Source organism: Aristolochia californica, unplaced genomic scaffold (assembly GCF_029961685.1).
Source record: "Aristolochia californica isolate CCGP_79_NKW_82.1479 unplaced genomic scaffold, dmAriCali1.0.hap1 SCAF_3, whole genome shotgun sequence".
NCBI classification, from domain to species: domain Eukaryota; kingdom Viridiplantae; phylum Streptophyta; class Magnoliopsida; order Piperales; family Aristolochiaceae; genus Aristolochia; species Aristolochia californica.
In genome coordinates, this window is record NW_027181992.1 from 26,930,935 (window position 1) to 26,952,154 (window position 21,220).

General features: G+C 40.5%; 1 protein-coding gene and 2 non-coding genes across 4 annotated transcripts in view; all 3 read right to left on the reverse strand.

Annotated features, from left to right (window-relative positions):
- Positions 1-786: 786 nt before the first annotated feature.
- The window catches only part of LOC137959857 (preprotein translocase subunit SCY2, chloroplastic), a 54,097-nt gene continuing 33,663 nt past the window's right edge, over positions 787-21,220 (reverse strand). The window contains exons 6-14 of one of the 2 annotated variants that reach the window (XM_068807256.1): positions 6,972-7,063; positions 5,492-5,575; positions 5,266-5,407; positions 5,013-5,129; positions 4,471-4,600; positions 3,719-3,842; positions 3,498-3,604; positions 1,453-1,563; positions 787-1,271 (exon numbers count right to left, since the gene is read on the reverse strand). In XM_068807256.1, the coding sequence (XP_068663357.1) occupies positions 1,474-1,563; positions 3,498-3,604; positions 3,719-3,842; positions 4,471-4,600; positions 5,013-5,129; positions 5,266-5,407; positions 5,492-5,575; positions 6,972-7,063 (886 nt within the window). In that variant the 3' untranslated portion in view covers positions 787-1,271; positions 1,453-1,473. Of the gene's footprint in view, positions 1,288-1,452; positions 1,564-3,497; positions 3,605-3,718; positions 3,843-4,470; positions 4,601-5,012; positions 5,130-5,265; positions 5,408-5,491; positions 5,576-6,971; positions 7,064-21,220 lie in introns of both variants that reach the window. The other variant, XM_068807255.1, reaches the window with a different exon arrangement.
- On the reverse strand, positions 8,941-9,047 carry LOC137960700 (small nucleolar RNA R71). The gene has a single exon (XR_011114250.1). It is a non-coding gene; the product is annotated as a small nucleolar RNA R71 (small nucleolar RNA).
- Positions 17,948-18,054, reverse strand: LOC137960677 (small nucleolar RNA R71). Its single transcript, XR_011114228.1, has one exon. It is a non-coding gene; the product is annotated as a small nucleolar RNA R71 (small nucleolar RNA).

Genomic DNA, 21,220 nt, shown 5'->3' on the forward strand with positions numbered 1-21,220 from the left:
TATGTATTTATGTATCTGTTTGTTTGTTATTTTTTCTGTCTGACTGCAACTCTATCTGTCTAAAATTGTGTGCATATATTGAGCTACTACCCTTTTGTAGGGATTGATATTAATTTTGCCTTCTTATGCTTGGAGAAGATTGAAGAGAATGGAAAATTTTCAGTTTCTTTCACTGTCAATAGAAAACTAGATTTTGGCAATCTCCTGGATGTCCAAGATGGTTTGTCTCCATGCTTCAGTTGATGGAAGGAATGGCATGAATAGCTTTAACTTAAAAGTGGATTCAAGTCTTAATGATCTTATATCAAATTCATACCCTCCAGATGTGCCGATTTCTATTACCAATTCAGCCAAAAAAAAAAACCTGCAGACAGTGGATTTGAATTGTCGCAGTCAGGATTGGACAATAATTTGATCAACAGTGGATTTATCAAATTCATACATAAATGAGATGAAATATTGCAAACTCCATGCATCATTTACTCTTTAATCCTTTTGCTAATAAAATCCTTACTATAAACATGTTTTCCAATCTTGAATGATGCTCGTTTAGTTATGTGATCCACAGAAACATTTAGCAGCTGTTGTTTCTTAATGTGTAGAATTGTAAATAGTTGTGTGAAACATTGCTAGGCAGTTGTTCTTTTCAATTTTCTATTGATAGATCTGATACTTTTTCTGTCTTTTGGTTCCTCATCAATGACACTAAGATGGAAAAGGTTTTAAATACTCTTAGATGTGTGTGTTTCTGGAACCATGTGGTATTGAATCAAGTTAAGAATGTAGTGGGTGGCTAATTATTCATCTTGAATAAAACAGAAAACCAGTTTAAAATTGCCCACCCCAAACATATAGGAAAAAATTGAAATATACTACAAAGCCGCCATTGAGAGTAATGTGCAATTTCCACATAGACCAGCTCAAACATGTTTGGTTTTCCGCTGCAAAAGACATTACAATGCATTGATCCCAGTCATTTGCAACCTAAAAACTGCTAACTAAGGCGCTATATCAACATGCTTCCTTTTATACACTTCAGGTACTGGATGTATCCACATTATCTGAGACCACTTTAAGTCTTTAAGTCTCCAATATGACCAACTCCAGCGGCCCAAGCATCATGCTGATCTCCATCATTCACTAGGAAGTTACACCACAAATAGTCCAACTACAACATGGACAAGGCTCTGTTGATATCCATGATGATGTCCATGATGGCTTCTGATTTTTTTTCAAACTCGGATAAAAATATCTTGTCAAACTGCCTCATCCTGAAACAGTGAAAGTCTACACAGGAATATTTATATCTGAATAAAAAATTGTAGGTAAAACAGGAATATTTATATCTGACCTTGCAATATAAATTAAATATCTTTAAATTTTGAGCAAGAATCTCAAGAACAATTACATCACAATAAGAAAAAGCAGGCAATGAGGTAAGTTCTCTGGTACCTAAATGCACATAGCCCAGACTTATACACCGTACTGTCTTAAGACTTTAGTCAAGGTTGGCATCACATTATATGCTTGATACGATCTTCTCAGTTCAACAATTGAGCCCACCTGCAACGTTAATACTCATGAACCTGTAGTGGATAAACTGCTTCACAAAGTAATCTAAGATCTTTTTCTATGGAATAATCCAAGAGCATATAGGAGGAATAGACATAATGCAGCTGGACAACAAGAACATCACAAACATTTCAGCTAATTGCAACAAAGCCTGGTATCTATTAGAAGTGACATGCTGCATGAAGGGAAAGTTAATAGAATCCTGCTCAAAAAGTATTCTATCAAGATTCTGAAGAAACATGCTATCAAGGGTGAAAACCAAGGCCTCTTGTGTATCTCCTTATTGTCTGGCTTGTGTTAGATAGCACATATAATACTAACATGGACCTTTCGTCCTTTCCAACCAAAAAGAGAACTTCCATGGAAAGTGTGGAGACGCTAAAACAAAATAGTAGTTTTTGTAGATCATCCTATTGTCCTTTCCAATCTCGAATAGTAGTGTTACTATTGTCCTTTCCAATCTCCTCTCCCAATTTCTTCCTCTACCTCCTCCCCTGTCCAATGTCTGATGAACAAAAAATAGAGGCCATTGAAAGGAACTTTCTATGGAGAGCTGCCTTGGACACTGCTATATCATTTGGTGAACTGGCAGGAGGTTTATTTGCTAAAGAAAGACAAGAGGGCTGGGAATCTGAAAGATTAAAACCATGATTGATGCTTTTCTGATGAAGTGGGTGTGGCGCTTTGGAGCTGCTCTTGCATGTTTGTGGCGTCAACTTGTATGAAAAATATCAGCTGCAGGAAACTCCCCTTCTACTCTCGGTCAAAGGAAACAGGCAGGCATCTACCATTTGAAAGGCAATTTGCCCCCACATTGGAAAGTTTTTTGCAGAATGTGAGACTGGGCATCAGATCTGGCTCTAGCTTTTTGGGAAGATACATGGATTTGTCAGCAAAGCCTTGCTACTGAATTTCAATGTTAGCCAATTGTATGATCCTTCTGATGGTGGGTGATGGAATTTAATTCTTAGACGGCCTTTATTGGACCATGAGATGGATCAAATGTAGTTTCCAATCAACAACATGTATAGGGTGTACGTAAGAGGATCAGGGGTTGACCACATAATTTGGACGGCTGCCACTTCTGGGGTATTCTCTGTATCCTCTAGCTATTATCTGCTCAGCAGCTCTTTGAATGACGATCTGCCTGCCCAACAATTGCTTGGAAGGTCACGGCTTCCCATCAGGTCAAGTTCTTCACCTGGTGCCTTTTAACGAGGAAAATTCTCACCTGTGAGCAACTGCAGAGAAGAGGTATGTCCATTAATAATTTGTTGCAATGGTGAGCCAGAAACTACGAATCACCTGCTCCTCTGCCCATTTGCTCGTGAAATCTGGTCCTCCTAGAAACACTTCGGATTATCTCCCTGCATCCCGAACTCCACATCTGATTTTATATATAGCTCCTTCCCCATTCCGCCAAGAGTGGGAAGTTTCTGTGGAGAATGACAAAGAGTGCAATCTCATGGGCCAAAAGGGACTGTTCATGTAGCAGGAGATTTGACCAAGTGCTCACTCAGATCGAGGACCTGTCCTCTGGCATGAGCATTACCTAGTCCCACATTCTGAGAGGCGCCAACTTTGTTGCAGATCAGCTTGCCAGTTTGGGGCACTAGCAATCCGGGCTTTTGATTGTCCTTTAATGATCTTTGTATTTTCTTTTTTCTGTTTGCTGCTAGCTGTGTGTTGTTCTCCTTTTTTTCTGGTTAATAAAATTTTGCCCATTTAAAAAAAAAAAATATTACTATTATCGTAGATGGAAACTTTCTTTGATGGAGGCAAATGTAGGCCATGGGCACATTATTTTAGTGAAAAGAAGTACCCTACAATCACCAAACTATGGTAAACATGATATGACTAATATCATAATTAAGTGCACAGACCAGGAGGCCACAAAAACTGCCAATAAGAGTGCAAAGACATACGATAATTAGGATTGATGTGAATCCAATTGAGAGCCCTTCATTGGCACGTCGCAAATAGTGATCAAGTATGGTAGATGATGTAGCCAAAATGCTTAATAATAACCCGCCTGCATTATTATACACAATCAAAGTGTGACATCACCGGTTATTCCAAATAAATGTTGCACAGATTAAAGGAAGTCAATATGTTCTTTAGTGAAATTCTTTAATAAAAAAAGTACCCCAGAAACGAGTTGAAGCCTGAATCTTTGTCAGGTACTCCACTGTTGTTCGCCCAGGCTTTATGTTTGGTATTCTGGCACCCATTTTGGTCATGTAATCAGCTATTTCCTTGGGTAAGTTGGCCTGCACAGAAGGCATCGTTGTTACAGAAATAACATATACCATTACCATTATGAAGTATCTGTTTTGAACGAAGTGTTGCTACAAGTACAGGTACTGAATTTTCATGTGGCCTTTTTCTACCAAAAACTTGCACATACCCCTCATTTGCAGTCAATCTATTCATCTTTGTTTATCAGTAAAATTATCCCAATAAAAAAATGTAAACTACACATCTGCCTGGCCTAGGTGTAATTTTCACTAAAAAAAAGAAGAATCCAGTACAAGCATCATCCGGTCAGAACCCTTCATATAATAGATGATGCAAAGTCCAGTAGATCAAAGGGTGTTCAAAATATTACTGCACTTATATGTCACACATGGTACGTGGGAGGCTATTTTCTGATATATCATGTTTTAGCAAGTCCATTTAGATGGGACTAATCATGAAACAACCTAATCTAGGTTAAACTTGTTATTTTTCATTGAATGAAGGGATAGAATTTATGTGAATGAAGACTAAAGTGTTGTTAAAAGCATGAAAGAGAGAATAACTTCAAAGGAGGTAGATTCTACACTAGTAAAAGGAGGAATATCTAACCGAAAAAAGGAACATGCTTTGCAATGGGTACAGAGTAAAGAAGACACTTACAATGTCAAAAATGTTGAACATAAAGACAAAAAATGCATATATGGAGTAGAAAACCCATGGCTGTGCACCAATGGAACTATCTGGGTTTAGTATCTCCCTCATGTGTTCCCAAAATGAAGAACCAAAAAGACTGCCAACAGAGATTCCATATTAGAATTTGAAAAAGTAAAAGCTATAAAAGGAAAAAGACCATTATATTGGGGTGTATTCTCACATTGTTGTGGATCAAAATGCATGTAGCAGTTAATGGAACTAAATGATAGGTCTCCAGTAGTAAATTCAATTGATTAATTAACAGATAGTGAGAGGAGAAAGGGGTACAGGGAGGGGGTTTGGATAAGATTGGACTACCCTTTTTTGTCTACCTCTCAAAATCTGGAGACTTAAAATGCGCCATCATCTCCCCACCTCCCCCCCCCTCCCCCCAAAATCAGCCCACACCCCAAGATCAAATAATCCCTCTGAATAGTAAATTCAAGTAAGCAGTGGTGCATCCTCATGTCAGCTCACCCAAAATGTCTGGTAAAGTAAACAGTTACAACCTTGCCATGATGCTAGGAAATGCCAAGAGATAGGTAGTGGTGAGTACAGGCTGCATTCCTGCTGGATTAATGTTGAAAGGTATATAAGGTTCCACCTCAGTAATTGGAGAATCAGATCTATCCCAAAAAAAGAAAAAAGAAGTGAGAGATTATAAACAATTACAGCATAATTAGATCTAATGAAGCATGTTTATGCAAGTCAAAGTCAAAAGACTTGTGCTAGAAGATGTCAACCACTCATTCCAGATCTGACCTTGCAGCAGAAGCAAGCTTAAATCCATAGTATTGCAGCTTGATCTTCCTGCAACCTTCAGTAACAAGCACTGTCCACATGGTAACTACAGTGAAAATGCCCAGTACTGCAGTCATAAATGGCCAAAAACTGACAGTACTTCCTGCAAGAAGGTGACATAGTGTTATAATCACTTACCACCAAATTTATGATAAGAAACTGTTGAAAGACAGACCTCATCACCTACCTGAGAGCTGAGAGAACATTTTGTACAGAGTATCTGTATAACCAGTCAGTATTCCAGCACATATAATGAGAGATGAACCTTGACCTGAAAAGGCATCACATATTAGAGAAAGTAACAGATTCCACACCTTTTAAAAGTAGCTAGAGAACATATCTATGAAACAGCTAGTTGGCAATGTCTCAGTCCAACTATTAAAGTCCTTATTACGCTAAAGATTACATTACTACTTTTCTTAGATTAGCAAAGTTGTATCACCATGATATTATTACCACTAAAACAAGGAAACTGCGCAGGTTGTATTGACAAAAATATTGAGTTATAAATAAAGGAAAAATCGAGAAATCGAGATCAACAATCCTCATCTCAAAATTGTCTTTCCACAACCTCCCTCTCCTCTTATACTCTTCTCCTTCTTATAAGTTTCTCACCAGCTTGCCTAGAGATATGGGACTTTAAGATTAACAGGTGTCTTTACCAGGAAAAAAGAAGAATTTATCATTAGTTGTAAAATTGCAAAAAATAGCCATCATTCAAAAATTGCAAAAAATGAAAATTAAAGATAGGCAAGTTAGACCATCCTGTCAAAAAAAATTAAAAAGCACATTTTTTTTAAACTTACACAAATCCACATTTTACTAGCACAACACTTGAAAATTCAATCCCCCTCAAGCCAACACCACAAGTATTTTTCTCTTGGGCACCACAAGAAGATGCTCCTCAAACTAGTTAACAACAAAAATAACAACTGCAGCACAGCAGAATGATTTTCAGGGACAGAGCACAAACCAGTCCTCCACCCAATGCTAGACTTAAAAGTGCTCTAGAATCATTTAATGCATCTAAATCGGTATCTAAGAGATCATTCACATTTTGCAATATGTAACAAATTGAATCAAGTTTTGCTTATCTTGTGCTGAAATATAATCAGCCAATACAAGGAAACATAAAAATAGGCACAAATATTAAGTAACCAATTAATTAGTTGACTAAGTGCATAGGCTGCCTACTGTCACCATAACATAATAAGCATTTTATTTTTATTTAAAGGCTGCACAAACGATCTCGGAGGTGAAAGTATCATTGATGCTCAGATTATATGGTTTCAAGGTTTGCAACCAGAAATGTGGTCCACAAACAATAACAGTATGATCCGTCCTGAAGAAAACTGGATTTTGATACAACCTAAACACGTTATAAAAGAGAGTTTCTCCGACAAAGTGCAAAGCTCTAAATTCATAAACTAAAGTTCCATTCAAACAGTCCATCATAATTAGACTAGAAGTGTGGCATTTCTTTTATATTCTCAGGAAAAAAAAATTGCTCCACTACTACAGAATATTAGAACATGAAAGATCTAAAGAGAGTGAATAAACTAGGACGAAACATTTTCATTAGAATATCTCTAATAGCATCCCAAGGAGAAAGATACTTTTTTTAATGAAAGGAGAAAGATACTTATTAAACAGTTTCCAAGTATTACCAAATCCAGCTTCTGATATTTTGTCACAAATCCATGTTATAGTCATAGCGCCCATCACCAAATAAAAACTAGTGACTGTAACATGCTTGAATCTGCAAATTAAAACATGAGAAAGTTTAAGACATTCCTGAATGAGTAAATTATAATCATGAAATTGTCTTATGGATAAGGTTTATTAAAAATGTGGAAACGTAGAGCAGAAGCATCAGCATCAACTTAAAAGCAGCTAGTTAATGCCTCACTTAACATATTTAAGGTTTGTATTTGTACTCTAGCTATGTATTTTAGCTTTCTTCAGCAATAACAGCATGAGGAAGTGATTTGAGGAAGAGAGGAGAGGGAGAAATGGAAAAAGAGAAGAGAAGGAAGCAGCCTTGGCTGCATTGCTCCTCTCTTTTATTAGGGATTTTAAGTGAATAATTACATAAATAACAAAAAATGCCCTTAGTTACAAAAACTTACAACCTAGAATACACTTCTTTTTTTAATGAAATTTGAAACATAAGAATATGAAACCATTATCTAGCTAGCAGACATAAACTAAGATAAAACATATGAGAAAAGACCAAAATAACCCTGAACTGGTATTTTAACTCCCCCTCAAGCTGGAAAGTAAATATCAAACAAACCCAACTTGTCACAGAAAGACATATGCTCACGTCTTCCCAAAAGCTTGGTAAACACATCTCCAAGTTATTCTGAAGATTTCACATATGGAGTTACCAACTTCTCTAGCATAACTGCATCTATGATAAAATGACAACCAAACTTTATATCTCTAGTTCTCTCTTGAAATACAAGATTGCTTGTAATGAAGATAGCAACTTAATCGTCACACTCCATTTTTATTTTTATTTTGAGAAAGTGAAGATTTCATTAAAACAAAAACAAAAACAAGATTAGGCGGGCCTCCTCCTTACAAGAGGAGCATGGAGGCAAGCCCCCTGCTTAGCACAACCGTCTGCAACAGAATTCGAAAAATGGGGAACATGATACCAAATACATGTAATAAAGTGGAGAATGTCCAAAATGGAATGGTAAACATCCCAGTGACGCCATGGCAGGGAAGAGAGAGAGGAGAGCCATCCGATGATCACGATGTGGAACAGCCCAGAGAAATGCTCACGAAAGGCCTGAAGCTCAGCAGTAGTGGAATCCGCTATGCGCATAGGACCAGAATAGGACAAAAGCTAGGTACTGGCCAAGTCATGGAAGGCCCCACCATAGCCAGCCAAACAAAGGTTGCCGAAGGAACTGCCTTCGAAATTCATCTTGATGTAGCCTGGACCAGGGGGTTATTTTTATTTTATTTTATTTTTATTTTTATTTTTTATTTTTTGCTTTCATAATTTTAGCTTGGTGATTTTGTATGGAATTATTTTTATTTCTTCTAGTTAGTTCATATTTTTAGTAGTGAGTTTGTTAGCTTAATTTGATAGTTCATTTTGTTTCTTTTTGTGTTTTTATGCACGGGCGCCGCTCCCTAGGTGGACCATTAGCTCCCTTTATTGAAGAGGTAGAACATATTTGTAGGAAAACACCCGAAGTCAAGTTAGGAGCTACCATGGCCAATCAGGGTGAACCATTACAGTTACCTGCAGCAGGTGACCGTACAACCCTGAGGGATTATTCTATCCCATCCCACTTCACCTCACCTTCTTGCATTATATTGCCACCCACTACTGCCGCCAGTTATGAGTTGAAACCGGGTGTGATCCAACTCCTCCCTACATTCTATGGGTTGGAGAAGGAGGACCCATATTACCACATCAAGGAATTCTTAGATATTTGTGCAACTTTCAAATTCCAGAATTTCTCAGATGACTCTATCCGGTTAAGACTTTTTCCATTTTCACTTAAGGATAAGGCCAAGTCTTGGCTTAATTCCTTGGAGGTGGGCAGCATTACTTCATGGGACACATTAGTCACAAAATTTTTATCCAAGTACTTTCCCATTCAGAGAACTACAGCCCTCAGGAGAGAAATCTCCAACTTTATGCAACAGAAGGGTGAACACTTTTATGAGGCTTGGGAGAAATGGAAGGATTTGATCTGTAGGTGTCCGCATCATGGGTTTGAGAAATGGCATTTAGTGCAATACTTTTATCAAGGTCTTACACCCCCAGGTTAGATCCATGGTAGATGCAACGAGTGGTGGGAGTTTGATGGGTAAGAGTGCTAGTGAGGCGTGGGACTTCTTTGAAACGTTGAGTGATCAATCTCAGCAATGGGGTTCGTCATTTAATGTTGATAGGAGATCCCACGAAGCCAAAAGAGGTCTCTACGAGGTTAGTGAAACACCTATGCTCATGGCCAAGATTGAGGGGTTGACTAGAAAAATTGATGCCCTTATGGTGTCTAAGAGTTCACCTGCTCCTAACCCATCTACTGTCTGTGCCATATGCTCTGGTTCATCTCATCCCACACAAATGTGTCCATCTAGTTCATCCTACCCAGAGCTCATTGAGGACTTGAATGCAGTCCAGAATTTTCATAGACCAAACCGGAATGATCCTTTTTCAGAAACATATAATCCGGGTTGGCCTAGGCACCCAAATTTCTCATGGTCCAAGGGCCCACAGGTTGGGGGTCCTCCAGGGTTTACTCAACCCCAAGCTCCGCGCCCACACTTCACTCAACAGCCATTGATTCCACAAAAACCTTCACTTGAGGATACATTTCAATTATTCATGTAGAATACACAGTCCTCCATTGCTAAACTTGAAATGCAAGTGAGTCAGTTGGCCAGCCACATGAGTGAACAAGCACAAAATAGACTCCCGAGTCAAACCATTCTTAACCCCAAAAGCACACATGAGAGTGGTTTGAATTCCAAACCCCACCATGAGCAAGCCAAAGCCATAACCACCCTTAGGAGTGGTCGTGAGTTGAACAATGGGGTAGGGACCACTAAGTCTAAGGAGTCAAAGGATGACAATGGGGACACATCATTGGGTGAAGAACCTCCAAGTTCTCCACCAACAGCCAAGCAGATCCCTAACCAAGTCCCACTAGCTCCTTATCCGCAGAGGTTATCGGGCCCACCTAGGAAAGGAGATAGCATGCATGAAACGTTGGAACTGTTTAGTAAGGTTCACATTAACATTCCACTTCTTGATGCTATTAGGCAAGTCCCTGCCTATGCCCGATTTTTGAAAGATCTTTGTACACAGAAGAGAAAACAACATGTTAACAAAAAAGTCTTTCTTACTGAGAATGTAAGCTCAATTCTGAAGCACAACACTCCTCCTAAAGTTAAAGATCTTGGATGTCCCACAATTTCATGTGTCATTGGTGAATATACCATCCAAAGAGCTCTTCTTGACTTAGGGGCAAGTGTGAATTTGCTTCCTTTCTTTGTGTACCAGCAATTAGGTTTGGGGGAATTGAAGCCTACTCCCATCACACTTCAACTAGCTGACCGTTCTGTCAAGATACCACGAGGAATAGTTGAAGATGTTTTGATAAAAGTGGACAAATTTTTGTTCCCGGTTGATTTCATTGTTCTTGATACAGAACCAGTAGTCAATGTGACCAACCAAATTCCTGTCATCTTAGGACGTCCCTTCTTAGCCACATCTAATGCTATCATTCATTGTAAAAGTGATGAGTTGGAGTTGTCTTTTGGAAATTTTAAGGTCTCATTGAATGTATTTAATGCCGGGCACCACCCACTTGAGTCTGATGATCTGAGTCCTGCATTTAAGATAGAAATTGTTATGCTTGATTACGAATCCACTCTTGAATCTTTTGAATCTTGCATAACATCTTTCGACATGGACTATTTTGATGAGGAAACATATTTCCGAGAGGTTGATTCTTTACTCAATTTTGTACCTCTGTTGGAGGAAGCTTATGAGGTTATCACAACTGATCATCCACAGGATCTTCCTCTTGACTTGGACAAACATCTTGAAACGTCCAACCTAGATCTTAAGCCACTTCCTCCCACGTTGAAGTATGCGTTCTTGGGGCCCATGAACTCATTACCAGTCATTATTTCCTCTGATTTGAGTACTGAACAAGAGGAACAATTGACTGAAGTTTTACAAGCACACAGAGAGGCATTGGGGTGGACTCTTGATGCCTTAAAAGGGATTAGCCCCTCCATATGCATGCATCGTATTCATTTGGAGGAGGGGACTAAAGCCTCACGTGAGATGCAACGTAGGTTAAATCCCCATATGCTGGAGGTTGTGAGAGAAGAAGTCATCAGGTTGCTTGTGACAGGAATCATTTACCCTATTTCCGATAGCACCTGGGTGAGTCCAATTCAAGTTGTCCCTAAGAAAGGGGGGATAACGATAATGAAAAATGAGAATAGTGAATTGATTCCCACAAGAACTACCACCAAGTGGCATCTGCATTGACTATAGAAAACTTAATTCCGCCACTAGGAAGGATCACTTCCCACTACCTTTCATTGATCAGGTACTAGAGCGATTGGCAGGCCACAATTTTTATTGCTTCTTAGATGGATAGTCCGGCTACAATCAAATTCCCATTGCTCTAGAAGACCAGGAAAAGACCACATTCACGTGTCCGTTTGGCACCTATGCTTACAGACGCATGCCTTTTGGTTTATGCAATGCGCCTGCCACTTTCCAACGGTGCATGATGAGTATTTTTTCTGACATGATTGGTGAATTTTTAGAGGTCTTTATGGATGACTTTTCTGTGTTTGGCTCTAGTTTTGATACATGTCTGCACAATCTTTCACTCGTATTGTCCCGTTGCATTAAGTCTAATTTAGTCTTGAATTGGGAGAAATGCCACTTCATGGTGAAAGAAGGAATCGTTTTAGGACATGTAGTGTTTGAGCGGGGTGTAGAAGTGGACAAAGCCAAGGTTGACCTAATTGCCAATCTGCCACCACCTACTTCTGTGAAGGGGGTGCATTCTTTCCTTGGCCATGCTGGGTTCTATAGGCGTTTCATTAAAGACTTTAGCAAAATTTCTCGTCCTTTGACGAATTTACTTGCTCAAGATGTTGCTTTTGCCTTTGATGATGCTTGTATTCATGCTTTTGAGACACTGAAGAAATGTTTGTCCACTGCACCCATTGTCCAACCCCCTATTTGGTCTTTGCCTTTTGAGTTGATGTGTGATGCCTTTGACTATGCATTGGGGGCTGTTTTGGGGCAAAAGACGGATAAAATGCCCTGTGTCATTCAATATGCTAGCCGCACTCTTCATGATGCTCAATTGAATTACACTACCACTGAGAAGGAGTTGCTAGCTGTTGTGTTTGCCTTGAACAAATTCAGATCATATATGTTAGGGTCAAAGGTTATAGTGTTCACTGATCATTCTGCTATGAAGTACTTATTATCCATCAAGGACACTAAACCTCGCTTGATTAGATGGATCTTGCAATTGCAAGAATTTGACCTTGAGATTCGAGATAAGAAGGGTTGTGAGAATGTTGTTGTTGATCATCTAGGATCTGTGTAGTACCTCAGGAAGGATTCCTTCCTTTAAATGATTCCTTCCCTGATGAACAACTTCTCCAAGTATCCCAGTTACCTTGGTTTGCTGACATAGTCAACTATCTTGTAACTCATAAGATTCCTGATTATTGGAGTAAACAAGATAGGTTGAAATTCTTTTCCCAAGTCAAACATTTTTTTTGGGATGACCCTTATTTGTTCAAGGTGTGTTCTGACCAAGTCATTAGGCGTTGTGTACATGAGCAAGACTTTGCCAACATTCTTGAATTTTGTCATTCCCACGCATGTGGTGGACATTTTGGTGCTAGAAAGACAGCGGCTAAAGTCTTGCAATGTGGTTTCTATTGGCCTTCATTATTTAGAGATGCCCATGAGTTTTGTCAAGTTTGTGATAAATGCCAACGAATTGGTTGTTTGTCTAGGAAGAACATGATGCCTCTTAACCCCATTCTTATTGTTGAATTGTTTAATGTGTGGGGTATTGACTTCGTGGGTCCTTTTCCTGTCTCGTTCGGCTATCAATACATTCTTGTTGCTGTTGAATATGTCTCTAAATGGATTGAAGCTATATCATGTAAGACAAACGATCACAAAGTGGTGGTAAAGTTTTTAAAAGAAAATATCTTTAATCGGTTTAGTACCCTGAGAGCGATCATCAGTGATGGGGGATCTCATTTTTGTAATAGAGCATTTGAGACCTTATTGAAGAAATATTCCATCACTCATCGGGTGTCCACTCTGTACCACCCGCAAACTTGTGGTCAAGTGGAAATCTCTAATAGGGAGATCAAACGGATTTTGGAGAAGTCGGTTCACTTTGATAGGAAAGATTGGTCCACTCGATTGGACGATGCCTTATGGGCCTATCAAACCGCTTATAAGACTCCGATTGGGATGTCTCCATTTCGCCTAGTGTTCGGCAAAGCATGTCATCTACCTGTTGAGCTTGAGCATTGAGCTTATTGGGCCATTAAGGCTTTAAATTTTGATTTAACTCAAGCGGGTGAGGAGAGAAAGTTGCAATTGAATGAGTTGGAGGAGATACGTCATGATGCTTATGAGAATGCCAAACTGTATAAAGAGCGAACAAAGCTTTTACATGATAAATCTATTTTTCGCAAATCTTTTACTGTTGGGCAGAATGTTTTACTTTATAACTCACGATTGCATTTGTTTCCAGGGAAGCTAAGATCCAGGTGGTCCGGTCCATTTGAAGTTACACAGGTGTTTCCTCATGGCGCTATTCAGATCCGCAATCACGGAGACGGGTCGAGCTTCAAAGTTAACGGTCAGAGGCTCAAACCGTATCTTGAGAATGTCCCACACCAGAGGAGGTGATGGTGATTTTCTTGGAGGAACCTGTCATTTCATCTTGAATGCGTCAGAGTCTTGCTTACGACTATAAACTTAGCACATTGTGGGCAATCCCCACATTTCTATCCCTTTGTACATTACAGTTTTATTTTTATTTTATTTTATTTTTTAATTTTTTTATTATTATTTTTTTTTGTTTATTCATACTCTCTTGCCAGCTGAGAGCATAAATGGTTCCGGTAGTCGATGACCAGACTTTTGGTCCCTAGTTTGAGAGGTCTGTACTCAAACAATCGTTCTGGGATTGACCAGTTCGATCTTGAAGTTTTGAATGAAAACCTTATGGTGAGTAACTTAAGGACTTGTGTTCAGCGCGTGATTCCTGCTGCCTTCAATGGCCAGTCACACGGAGATTTCTCCAAAGTGTGATGTGGGATAGCGGTTTCATCTACGGATGATTACCTACGGGTACGGCTGATACGAGTAAACCTTCTTCGAGAGAGACTATGTATCATTTCTGGGGGCCTTTATTGACTTTTTGGTATTATTGTTGATGACCAAACACCTATGGTCCCACCTATGGATTTAGGAGCCCTGAGGGACTTTTTTTTTTTTTTTTTTTTTTTTTTGTAGTCGTTATAGTGGTTTTTTACTTTTCCCCATTGAGGACTATGTCAGGTTTAGGTTTGGGGGGGGGGGGGGGGGGGGGGGGGGGGGGGGGACGACTCTTTTATGTCTTAACAATAATTTTCTTTTGATTTTTGTTCGTGGTTTTCAAATTACTCCTCTTAGTATGTGGTTAACATTAGTAGAGTTAAAATAAGTTGATCAAATGTGTTTCAAAAATTTTCGTAAAACTGTGTAGAATATGCCTATTAGAAATCTGATATCATTTGTTGTGATCCATCAGAATTCAGTGGGATAACTTACTATTGCATTAGACTTGGAACTTAGTTGCAAAAGAGAACATGTAAATCTAGTGTTGATCTATGTTAGTCTGAATAGTTTTGTATGCCTATTTGAACTCATTCCTTTTTATACCTCAGTGAAATTCCTTATTGTAATGTATGAATGCAAATGGAAATGCTCTTGCTTGCAAAAGACAGATAACTTCAGAAACAACCTGGGCAAACCCAGGGACATGCACCGGAATAGTCGGTTACTTAAAAATAAGTGCATGTGCAGTGAAGAAGAATACAAAATGGTGGTAATACCAAAAGTATTCAGTGAAACAAAAATTACGCTGGTAATAGCAAAAGTGCGCTGGTAATAGCGTAAAATGGTTTTAAATCTGGAAGCAATGAGTTTCCTTAACTTTGATGATGAATTGTAATTTGAAAGAAGTTGCAAGTCAAGATTGAAATTGGTATATTTCTTTTGTGAGATTGTCAGACAACAAGCTTACTCTACTATTTTCTCTTAATTGTGATGTGACCAGGATTTTATTGTTATTTGTTGCCTCTTTGTTCTGTTGAAGTAATAGCTTATGGGTCACATTGGTTCAGGTGGAGTAACAATGTGTATTTGGATTGATAATAGGCTATATTTTACACAGGTTTTCAAATTTCGCAAGATCTCATATGATTTTCAAATATTTTACGATACTAAGTGTTAGTCATATGCTAATAAGGAGTAAATTTTCTTCAGTTTTTCTTTTTATATTATTGATTTAGATGAATTTTGTGGGTAAATTCCATGCAAACCCTCACGAGACATAACTCGTCCACTACTGCAGAGTAGGGGTTTAATGGCTTGTTGCATGCGCTAAATGCAATCGTGCTCCCTACGAAAGTGGCATTTTGTTTTCCTAGGCTTCATTTTGGTTCGATTGTTGTTTTGCTAGGGACTAGCAAAGATTTAGGTTTGGGGGTGTGATAGATGTCATATTCTGACATGAGAACTAGGTTAATTATAATAGAATAACCTTTATAATTGTGTTATAGGTGGTTATTTATTTGTTTTCAAATGAAATGAGCATTTATTGAATTTGGCATTAATCACTGTCGATATTGCATATTTTTCTCTCCTGAATTATATTTTATTGTTTTTAAGGTTTATTTCTTCCTGAAATGCTTTTTATAGATTTAATTATGGAATTTCAGGAGAATTTTGGTGGAGAAGGAGATATTTACCAAAATGCCCTTAGTGAAATGGAGATGATTTTTAGGTCAAATCGTTTTAAAATAAATAAGATGGTATTAAAGGAAACGAGAGAGCGTCGAACGGGAGGAGGAGGAACGAGCGTGAAGAGAAAACAGAGCATCGACCAAAACAAAGCACGACCGTCGACCGAAGAAGGGGAAGACCCGAGAGGAGTTTTCCTCCGTCGGTCGCCGCGCCACCGTCGTCCACCGCCGTCCAGCAACCGAGAAAAAACCCGAGGAGAGCTCGAGAGAGTCTCCATCGAGGTGAGTTCGACAGTTTCTGCTCGCCAGAACAGAGCACCGGAAACAGGGGAGACCCGAGAGGAGTTTCCCACCGTCGCTCGCCGGGCCACTGTCTTTTGCCGCGCCACCGTCATCCACCGCCGTCCAGCAACCGAGAACAAACCCGAGGAGAGCTCGAGAGAGTCTCCGTCGAGGTGAGTTCGACAGTCGTCGCTCGCCAGACCGAGAAGTGATCCGAGAGGGCTTCTCCGGTGCCACTTCCGCTTTCCGACCATCCTCCAGCGTCGGTTACGTATTTCCGACCATTCCCAGAGCGACTCCGACTCCGACCGAGACTCGAGAGAGCCGGTTAGAGAACTTCATCTCTGTTTCGTTCTTCGCCGGACGTTACTTCCGTCCGTCAGCTTCCAACCTTCGTCGCCGGCGTCGTCTCTACCTCCGGCCACTCACTCTTGCCAACCCGAAGCCATTGATTTCGGGAAATTGCAGCACCCGTGAGAACGAGTTGCTGCCCGAGCGAGAGGAAGGAGAAGGGGAGTAATTCGTCATTTTTGAATTTCATTTTTTATATAGTTTGAACTTAGGTTTTGAATGTTTATTGAATCTGATTTGATAATTAATGTTTATTGAATATTTGTTTTCCGGATATTTGATTAAATTAGCTAATTAGGGTAGGATTATAATTGAGGTTGGATTTTGGTATTTTAATCCGATTTTTGTCTTTCACTCTATGCGCCCGAGAGGGGCTAGACGCAAGGATTGAGAAATCGGATCCGTGGTTACATGGCGCTCGAGAGAGGCATGAATCACCGTAAAATCCAGAGTTGACGTTTCCTATTGTGTAAGTAGTTAACTAGATGATTGCTTGATAATTTAGGATATAATTAGTGTTTAGTTCATATTAATTCATCATATTTGCTTAGGCTAGTTGACTGAAGAATACACAAAATTCAGTCCTCCCTGTGGATATGACCCTCGCTTCCCGCTAAATTACATGAACGATTCGTACGCTTGCGAGGTATTAAAGCCGATGTAATTAAATTCTACATCAAGTTTTTGGCGCCGTTGCCGGGGAGGCACGTATTAAGTGTATTTTTTGGTTCTCCATGGTCTTAGGTTAGATTTATTTTTATTTTATTTTATTTTATTTTATTTTTATTTTTATTTATTTTATTTTTATTTTTATTTTTTAATTTTTGCTTTCATAATTTTAGCTTGGTGATTTTGTATGGAATTATTTTTATTTCTTCTAGTTAGTTCATATTTTTAGTAGTGAGTTTGTTAGCTTAATTTGATAGTTCATTTTGTTTCTTTTCATGTTTTTATGCACGGGCGCCGCTCCCTAGGTGGACCATTAGCTCCCTTTGTTGAAGAGGTAGAACATATTTGTAGGAAAACACCGGAAGTCAAGTTAGGACCTACCATGGCCAATCAGGGTGAACCATTACAGTTACCTGCAGCAGGTGACCGTACAGCCCTGAGGGATTATTCTATCCCATCCCACTTCACCTCACCTTCTTGCATTATATTGCCACCCACTACTGCCGCCAGTTATGAGTTGAAATCGGGTGTGATCCAACTCCTCCCTACATTCTATGGGTTGGAGAAGGACCTATATTACCACATCAAGGAATTCTTAGATATTTGTGCAACTTTCAAATTTCAGAATTTCTCATATGACTCTATCCGGTTAAGACTTCTTCCATTTTCACTTAAAGATAAGGCCAAGTCTTGGCTTAATTCCTTGGAGGTGGGCAACATTACTTCATGGGACACATTAGTCACAAAAGTTTTATCCAAGTGCTTTCCCATTCAGAGAACTACAGGCCTCAGGAGAGAAATCTCCAACTTTATGCAGCAGGAGGGTGAACACTTTTATGAGGCTTGGGAGAAATGGAAGGATTTGATTTGTAGGTGTCCGCATCATGGGTTTGAGAAATGGCATTTAGTGCAATACTTTTATCAAGGTCTTACACCCCAGGTTAGATCCATGGTAGATGCAACGAGTGGTGGGAGTTTGATGGGAAAGAGTGCTAGTGAGGCGTGGGACTTCTTTGAAACGTTGAGTGATCAATCTCAGCAATGGGGTTCGTCATTTAATGTTGATAGGAGATCCCACGAAGCCAAAAGAGGGGGCCTCTACGAGGTTAGTGAAACACCTATGCTCATGGCCAAGATTGAGGGGTTGACTAGAAAAATTGATGCCCTTATGGTGTCCAAGAGTTCACCTGCTCCTAACCCATCTACTGTCTGTGCCATATGCTCTGGTTCATCTCATCCCACACAAATGTGTCCATCTAGTTCATCCTACCCAGAGCTCATTGAGGACTTGAATGCAGTCCAGAATTTTCATAGACCAAACCGGAACGATCCTTTTTCAAAAACATATAATCCGGGTTGGGCTAGGCACCCAAATTTCTCATGATCCAAGGGCCCACAGGTTGGGGGTCCTCCAGGGTTTACTCAACCCCAAGCTCCGCGCTCACACTTCACTCAACAGCCATTGATTCCACAAAAACCTTCACTTGAGGACGTCCGTCGAAGAACGAAACAGAGATGAAGTTCTCTAACCGGCTCTCTCGAGTCTCGGTCGGAGTCGGAGTCGGTCCGGGAATGGTCGGAAATATGTAACCGACGCCGGAGGATGGTCGGAAAGCGGAAGTGGCACTGGAGAAGCCCTCTCGGATCACTTCTCGGTCTGGCGAGCGACGACTGTCGAACTCACCTCGACGGAGACTCTCTCAAGCTCTCCTCGGGTTTGTTCTCGGTTGCTGGACGGCGGTGGACGGCGGTGGACGACGGTGGCGCGGCGAAAGACAGTGGCCCGGCGAGCGACGGTGGGAAACTCCTCTCGGGTCTCCCCTGTTTCCGGTGCTCTGTTCTGGCGAGCAGAAACTGTCGAACTCAGCTCGACGGAGACTCTCTCGAGCTCTCCTCGGGTTTGTTCTCGGTTGCTGGATGGCGGTGGACGACGGTGGCGCGGCAAACGACGGTGACGCGGCGACCGACGGAGGGAAACTCCTCTCGGGTCTTCCCCTTCTTCGGTCGACAGTCGTGCTCTGTTTTGGTCGATGCTCTGTTTTCTCTTCACGCTAATTCCTCCTCCCGTTCGACGCTCTCTCGTTTCCTTTAATACCATCTTATTTATTTTAAAACGATTTGACCTAAAAATCACCTCCATTTCACTAAGGGCATTTTGGTAAATATCTCCTTCTCCACCAAAATTCTCCTGAAATTCCATAATTAAATCTATAAAAAGCATTTCAGGAAGAAATAAACCTTAAAAACAATGAAATATAATTAAGGAGAAAAAAATATACAATATCGACGGTGATTAATGCCAAATTCAATAAATGCTCATTTCATTTGAAAACAAATAAATAACCACCTATAACACAATTATAAAGGTTATTCTATTATAATTAACCTAGTTCTCATGTCAGAATATGGCATCTATCAGTCACCATTCCTGCATTTTTGGAGGCATCGACAGAACTCCCAACTGGACAATGGTGCTCCAATTATCCCTGAGCGAGAGCCCAGAGAGTGCAGAGAACTCCTTCCTGGAGTGGAGCCAAGAAAAGATGCAACTTGTAATAGAGGAGATAACCCAGCCATGAGGGAGATGCTTGGCGTTAAAACGCCTGTTGTTGTGCTCAATCCAGATGCTCCAAGGGATGAAAGGAACACAAGCAGAGATGATCAGCCTTCCCAATTTAGGGAGGGGGATCCCAAGGAGCAGCCACCCAATCGCTAGAATGTCCTCTGGCAGGCAAAGCTGAATATGGAACCGGCTAAGGATGCTCATCCAAATAGACCAAGAATAAGCGCAGGTAGCACACAGGTGCCAAGAGGTCTCCTCCTCCAAGCCACATGGGGGCAAGAGGTGCAAATAGTGAGATTGCCACAGCGATGAAGGTTGACAGCAGTGAGTATTCTGTTGAGCCCGACACTCCAAAGGAAGAATTTGATCTTCAGGGGAGCGGAGAGATGCCAAATAAATTCAACCTCATGCTTGGGGGTAACTGAAGTCCAACCCTTGATGAGGGTGTAGCCAAACAAGATTTGAGTAGAATAAAGTCTCCCAGCTTTGGATAGAAAACAACCCTCCTCCAAGTAGCCAACCGGCGATCCAATCTCTCAATAATCAGGCTCCATAAGTCCTTGCTGATGCAAGATGTAAAGAGAGGGAGACCGATGTATGTGGTGGGGAGGGTAGATATAGAACAGCCCAAGAAATCCGCCGTGGATGGGAGTTTGTTTGTGTTGATGTTAAACTCCACCAGAGATATTTTTTGCCAATTGACTTTCTGCCCCAATACAATCTCAAAAAGCTCCAATAAAGCCTTATCTTCACAATATAGTCCAAGGATCTGACCCTGAACAGTAAGGTATCATCCGCATATTGGAGAAGGGGAATGTCAAAAGCCTTACAACTACTAATCGGCCCAAGCCAACCAACCTCTCTAGCCCAATAAGTCATGGTTGATTCAGCCACAATATTGAATAGAAGAGGGGAAAGCGGATCCCCTTGCCGAATACCCCTAGAGCCCTTAAAAAACCACAAGCAGTTCCATTGAGGAGGGAGAAAGAGGCCGATGAGACACATGATCTAATCCAACCCCTCCAATGGTCACCGAAGCCCATTTGACCAAAAGGTCATCTAAGAGATCCCAGTTGACCCTGTCAAATGCCTTCTCAAGATCAAGCATTAAGGCAAACCGAGGGCAACTAAAACAGGAGAAATGGTCAAGGAGCTTGTGAGCCGCCATGGAAGAGTCAAGGATGTTCCTCCCCTTTAGGAAAGCACCTTGACCATTGTGGATGACAAAGGGAAGAAGGGACTTCAATCGCTGTGCGAGGAGCCGAGCAATAATTTTTTAAAAGCTGGAGATGAGGCTTATGGACCGAAAATCTCGCTATGAACCAGACTGTTCTGATTGTTCGCTCTAGAAGAGAGGAGGGAAGTGGGGCTGAATGGGATTTCCAGTTTCGAAAAGGAACGAAGGATGACGAGGTTGAGGAGGCTTGCAGGCTCATTTCCACTCTCCAAAGTGGAGGCTGCACAACAACTTCGAAGACAAGATCATTTGGCCCT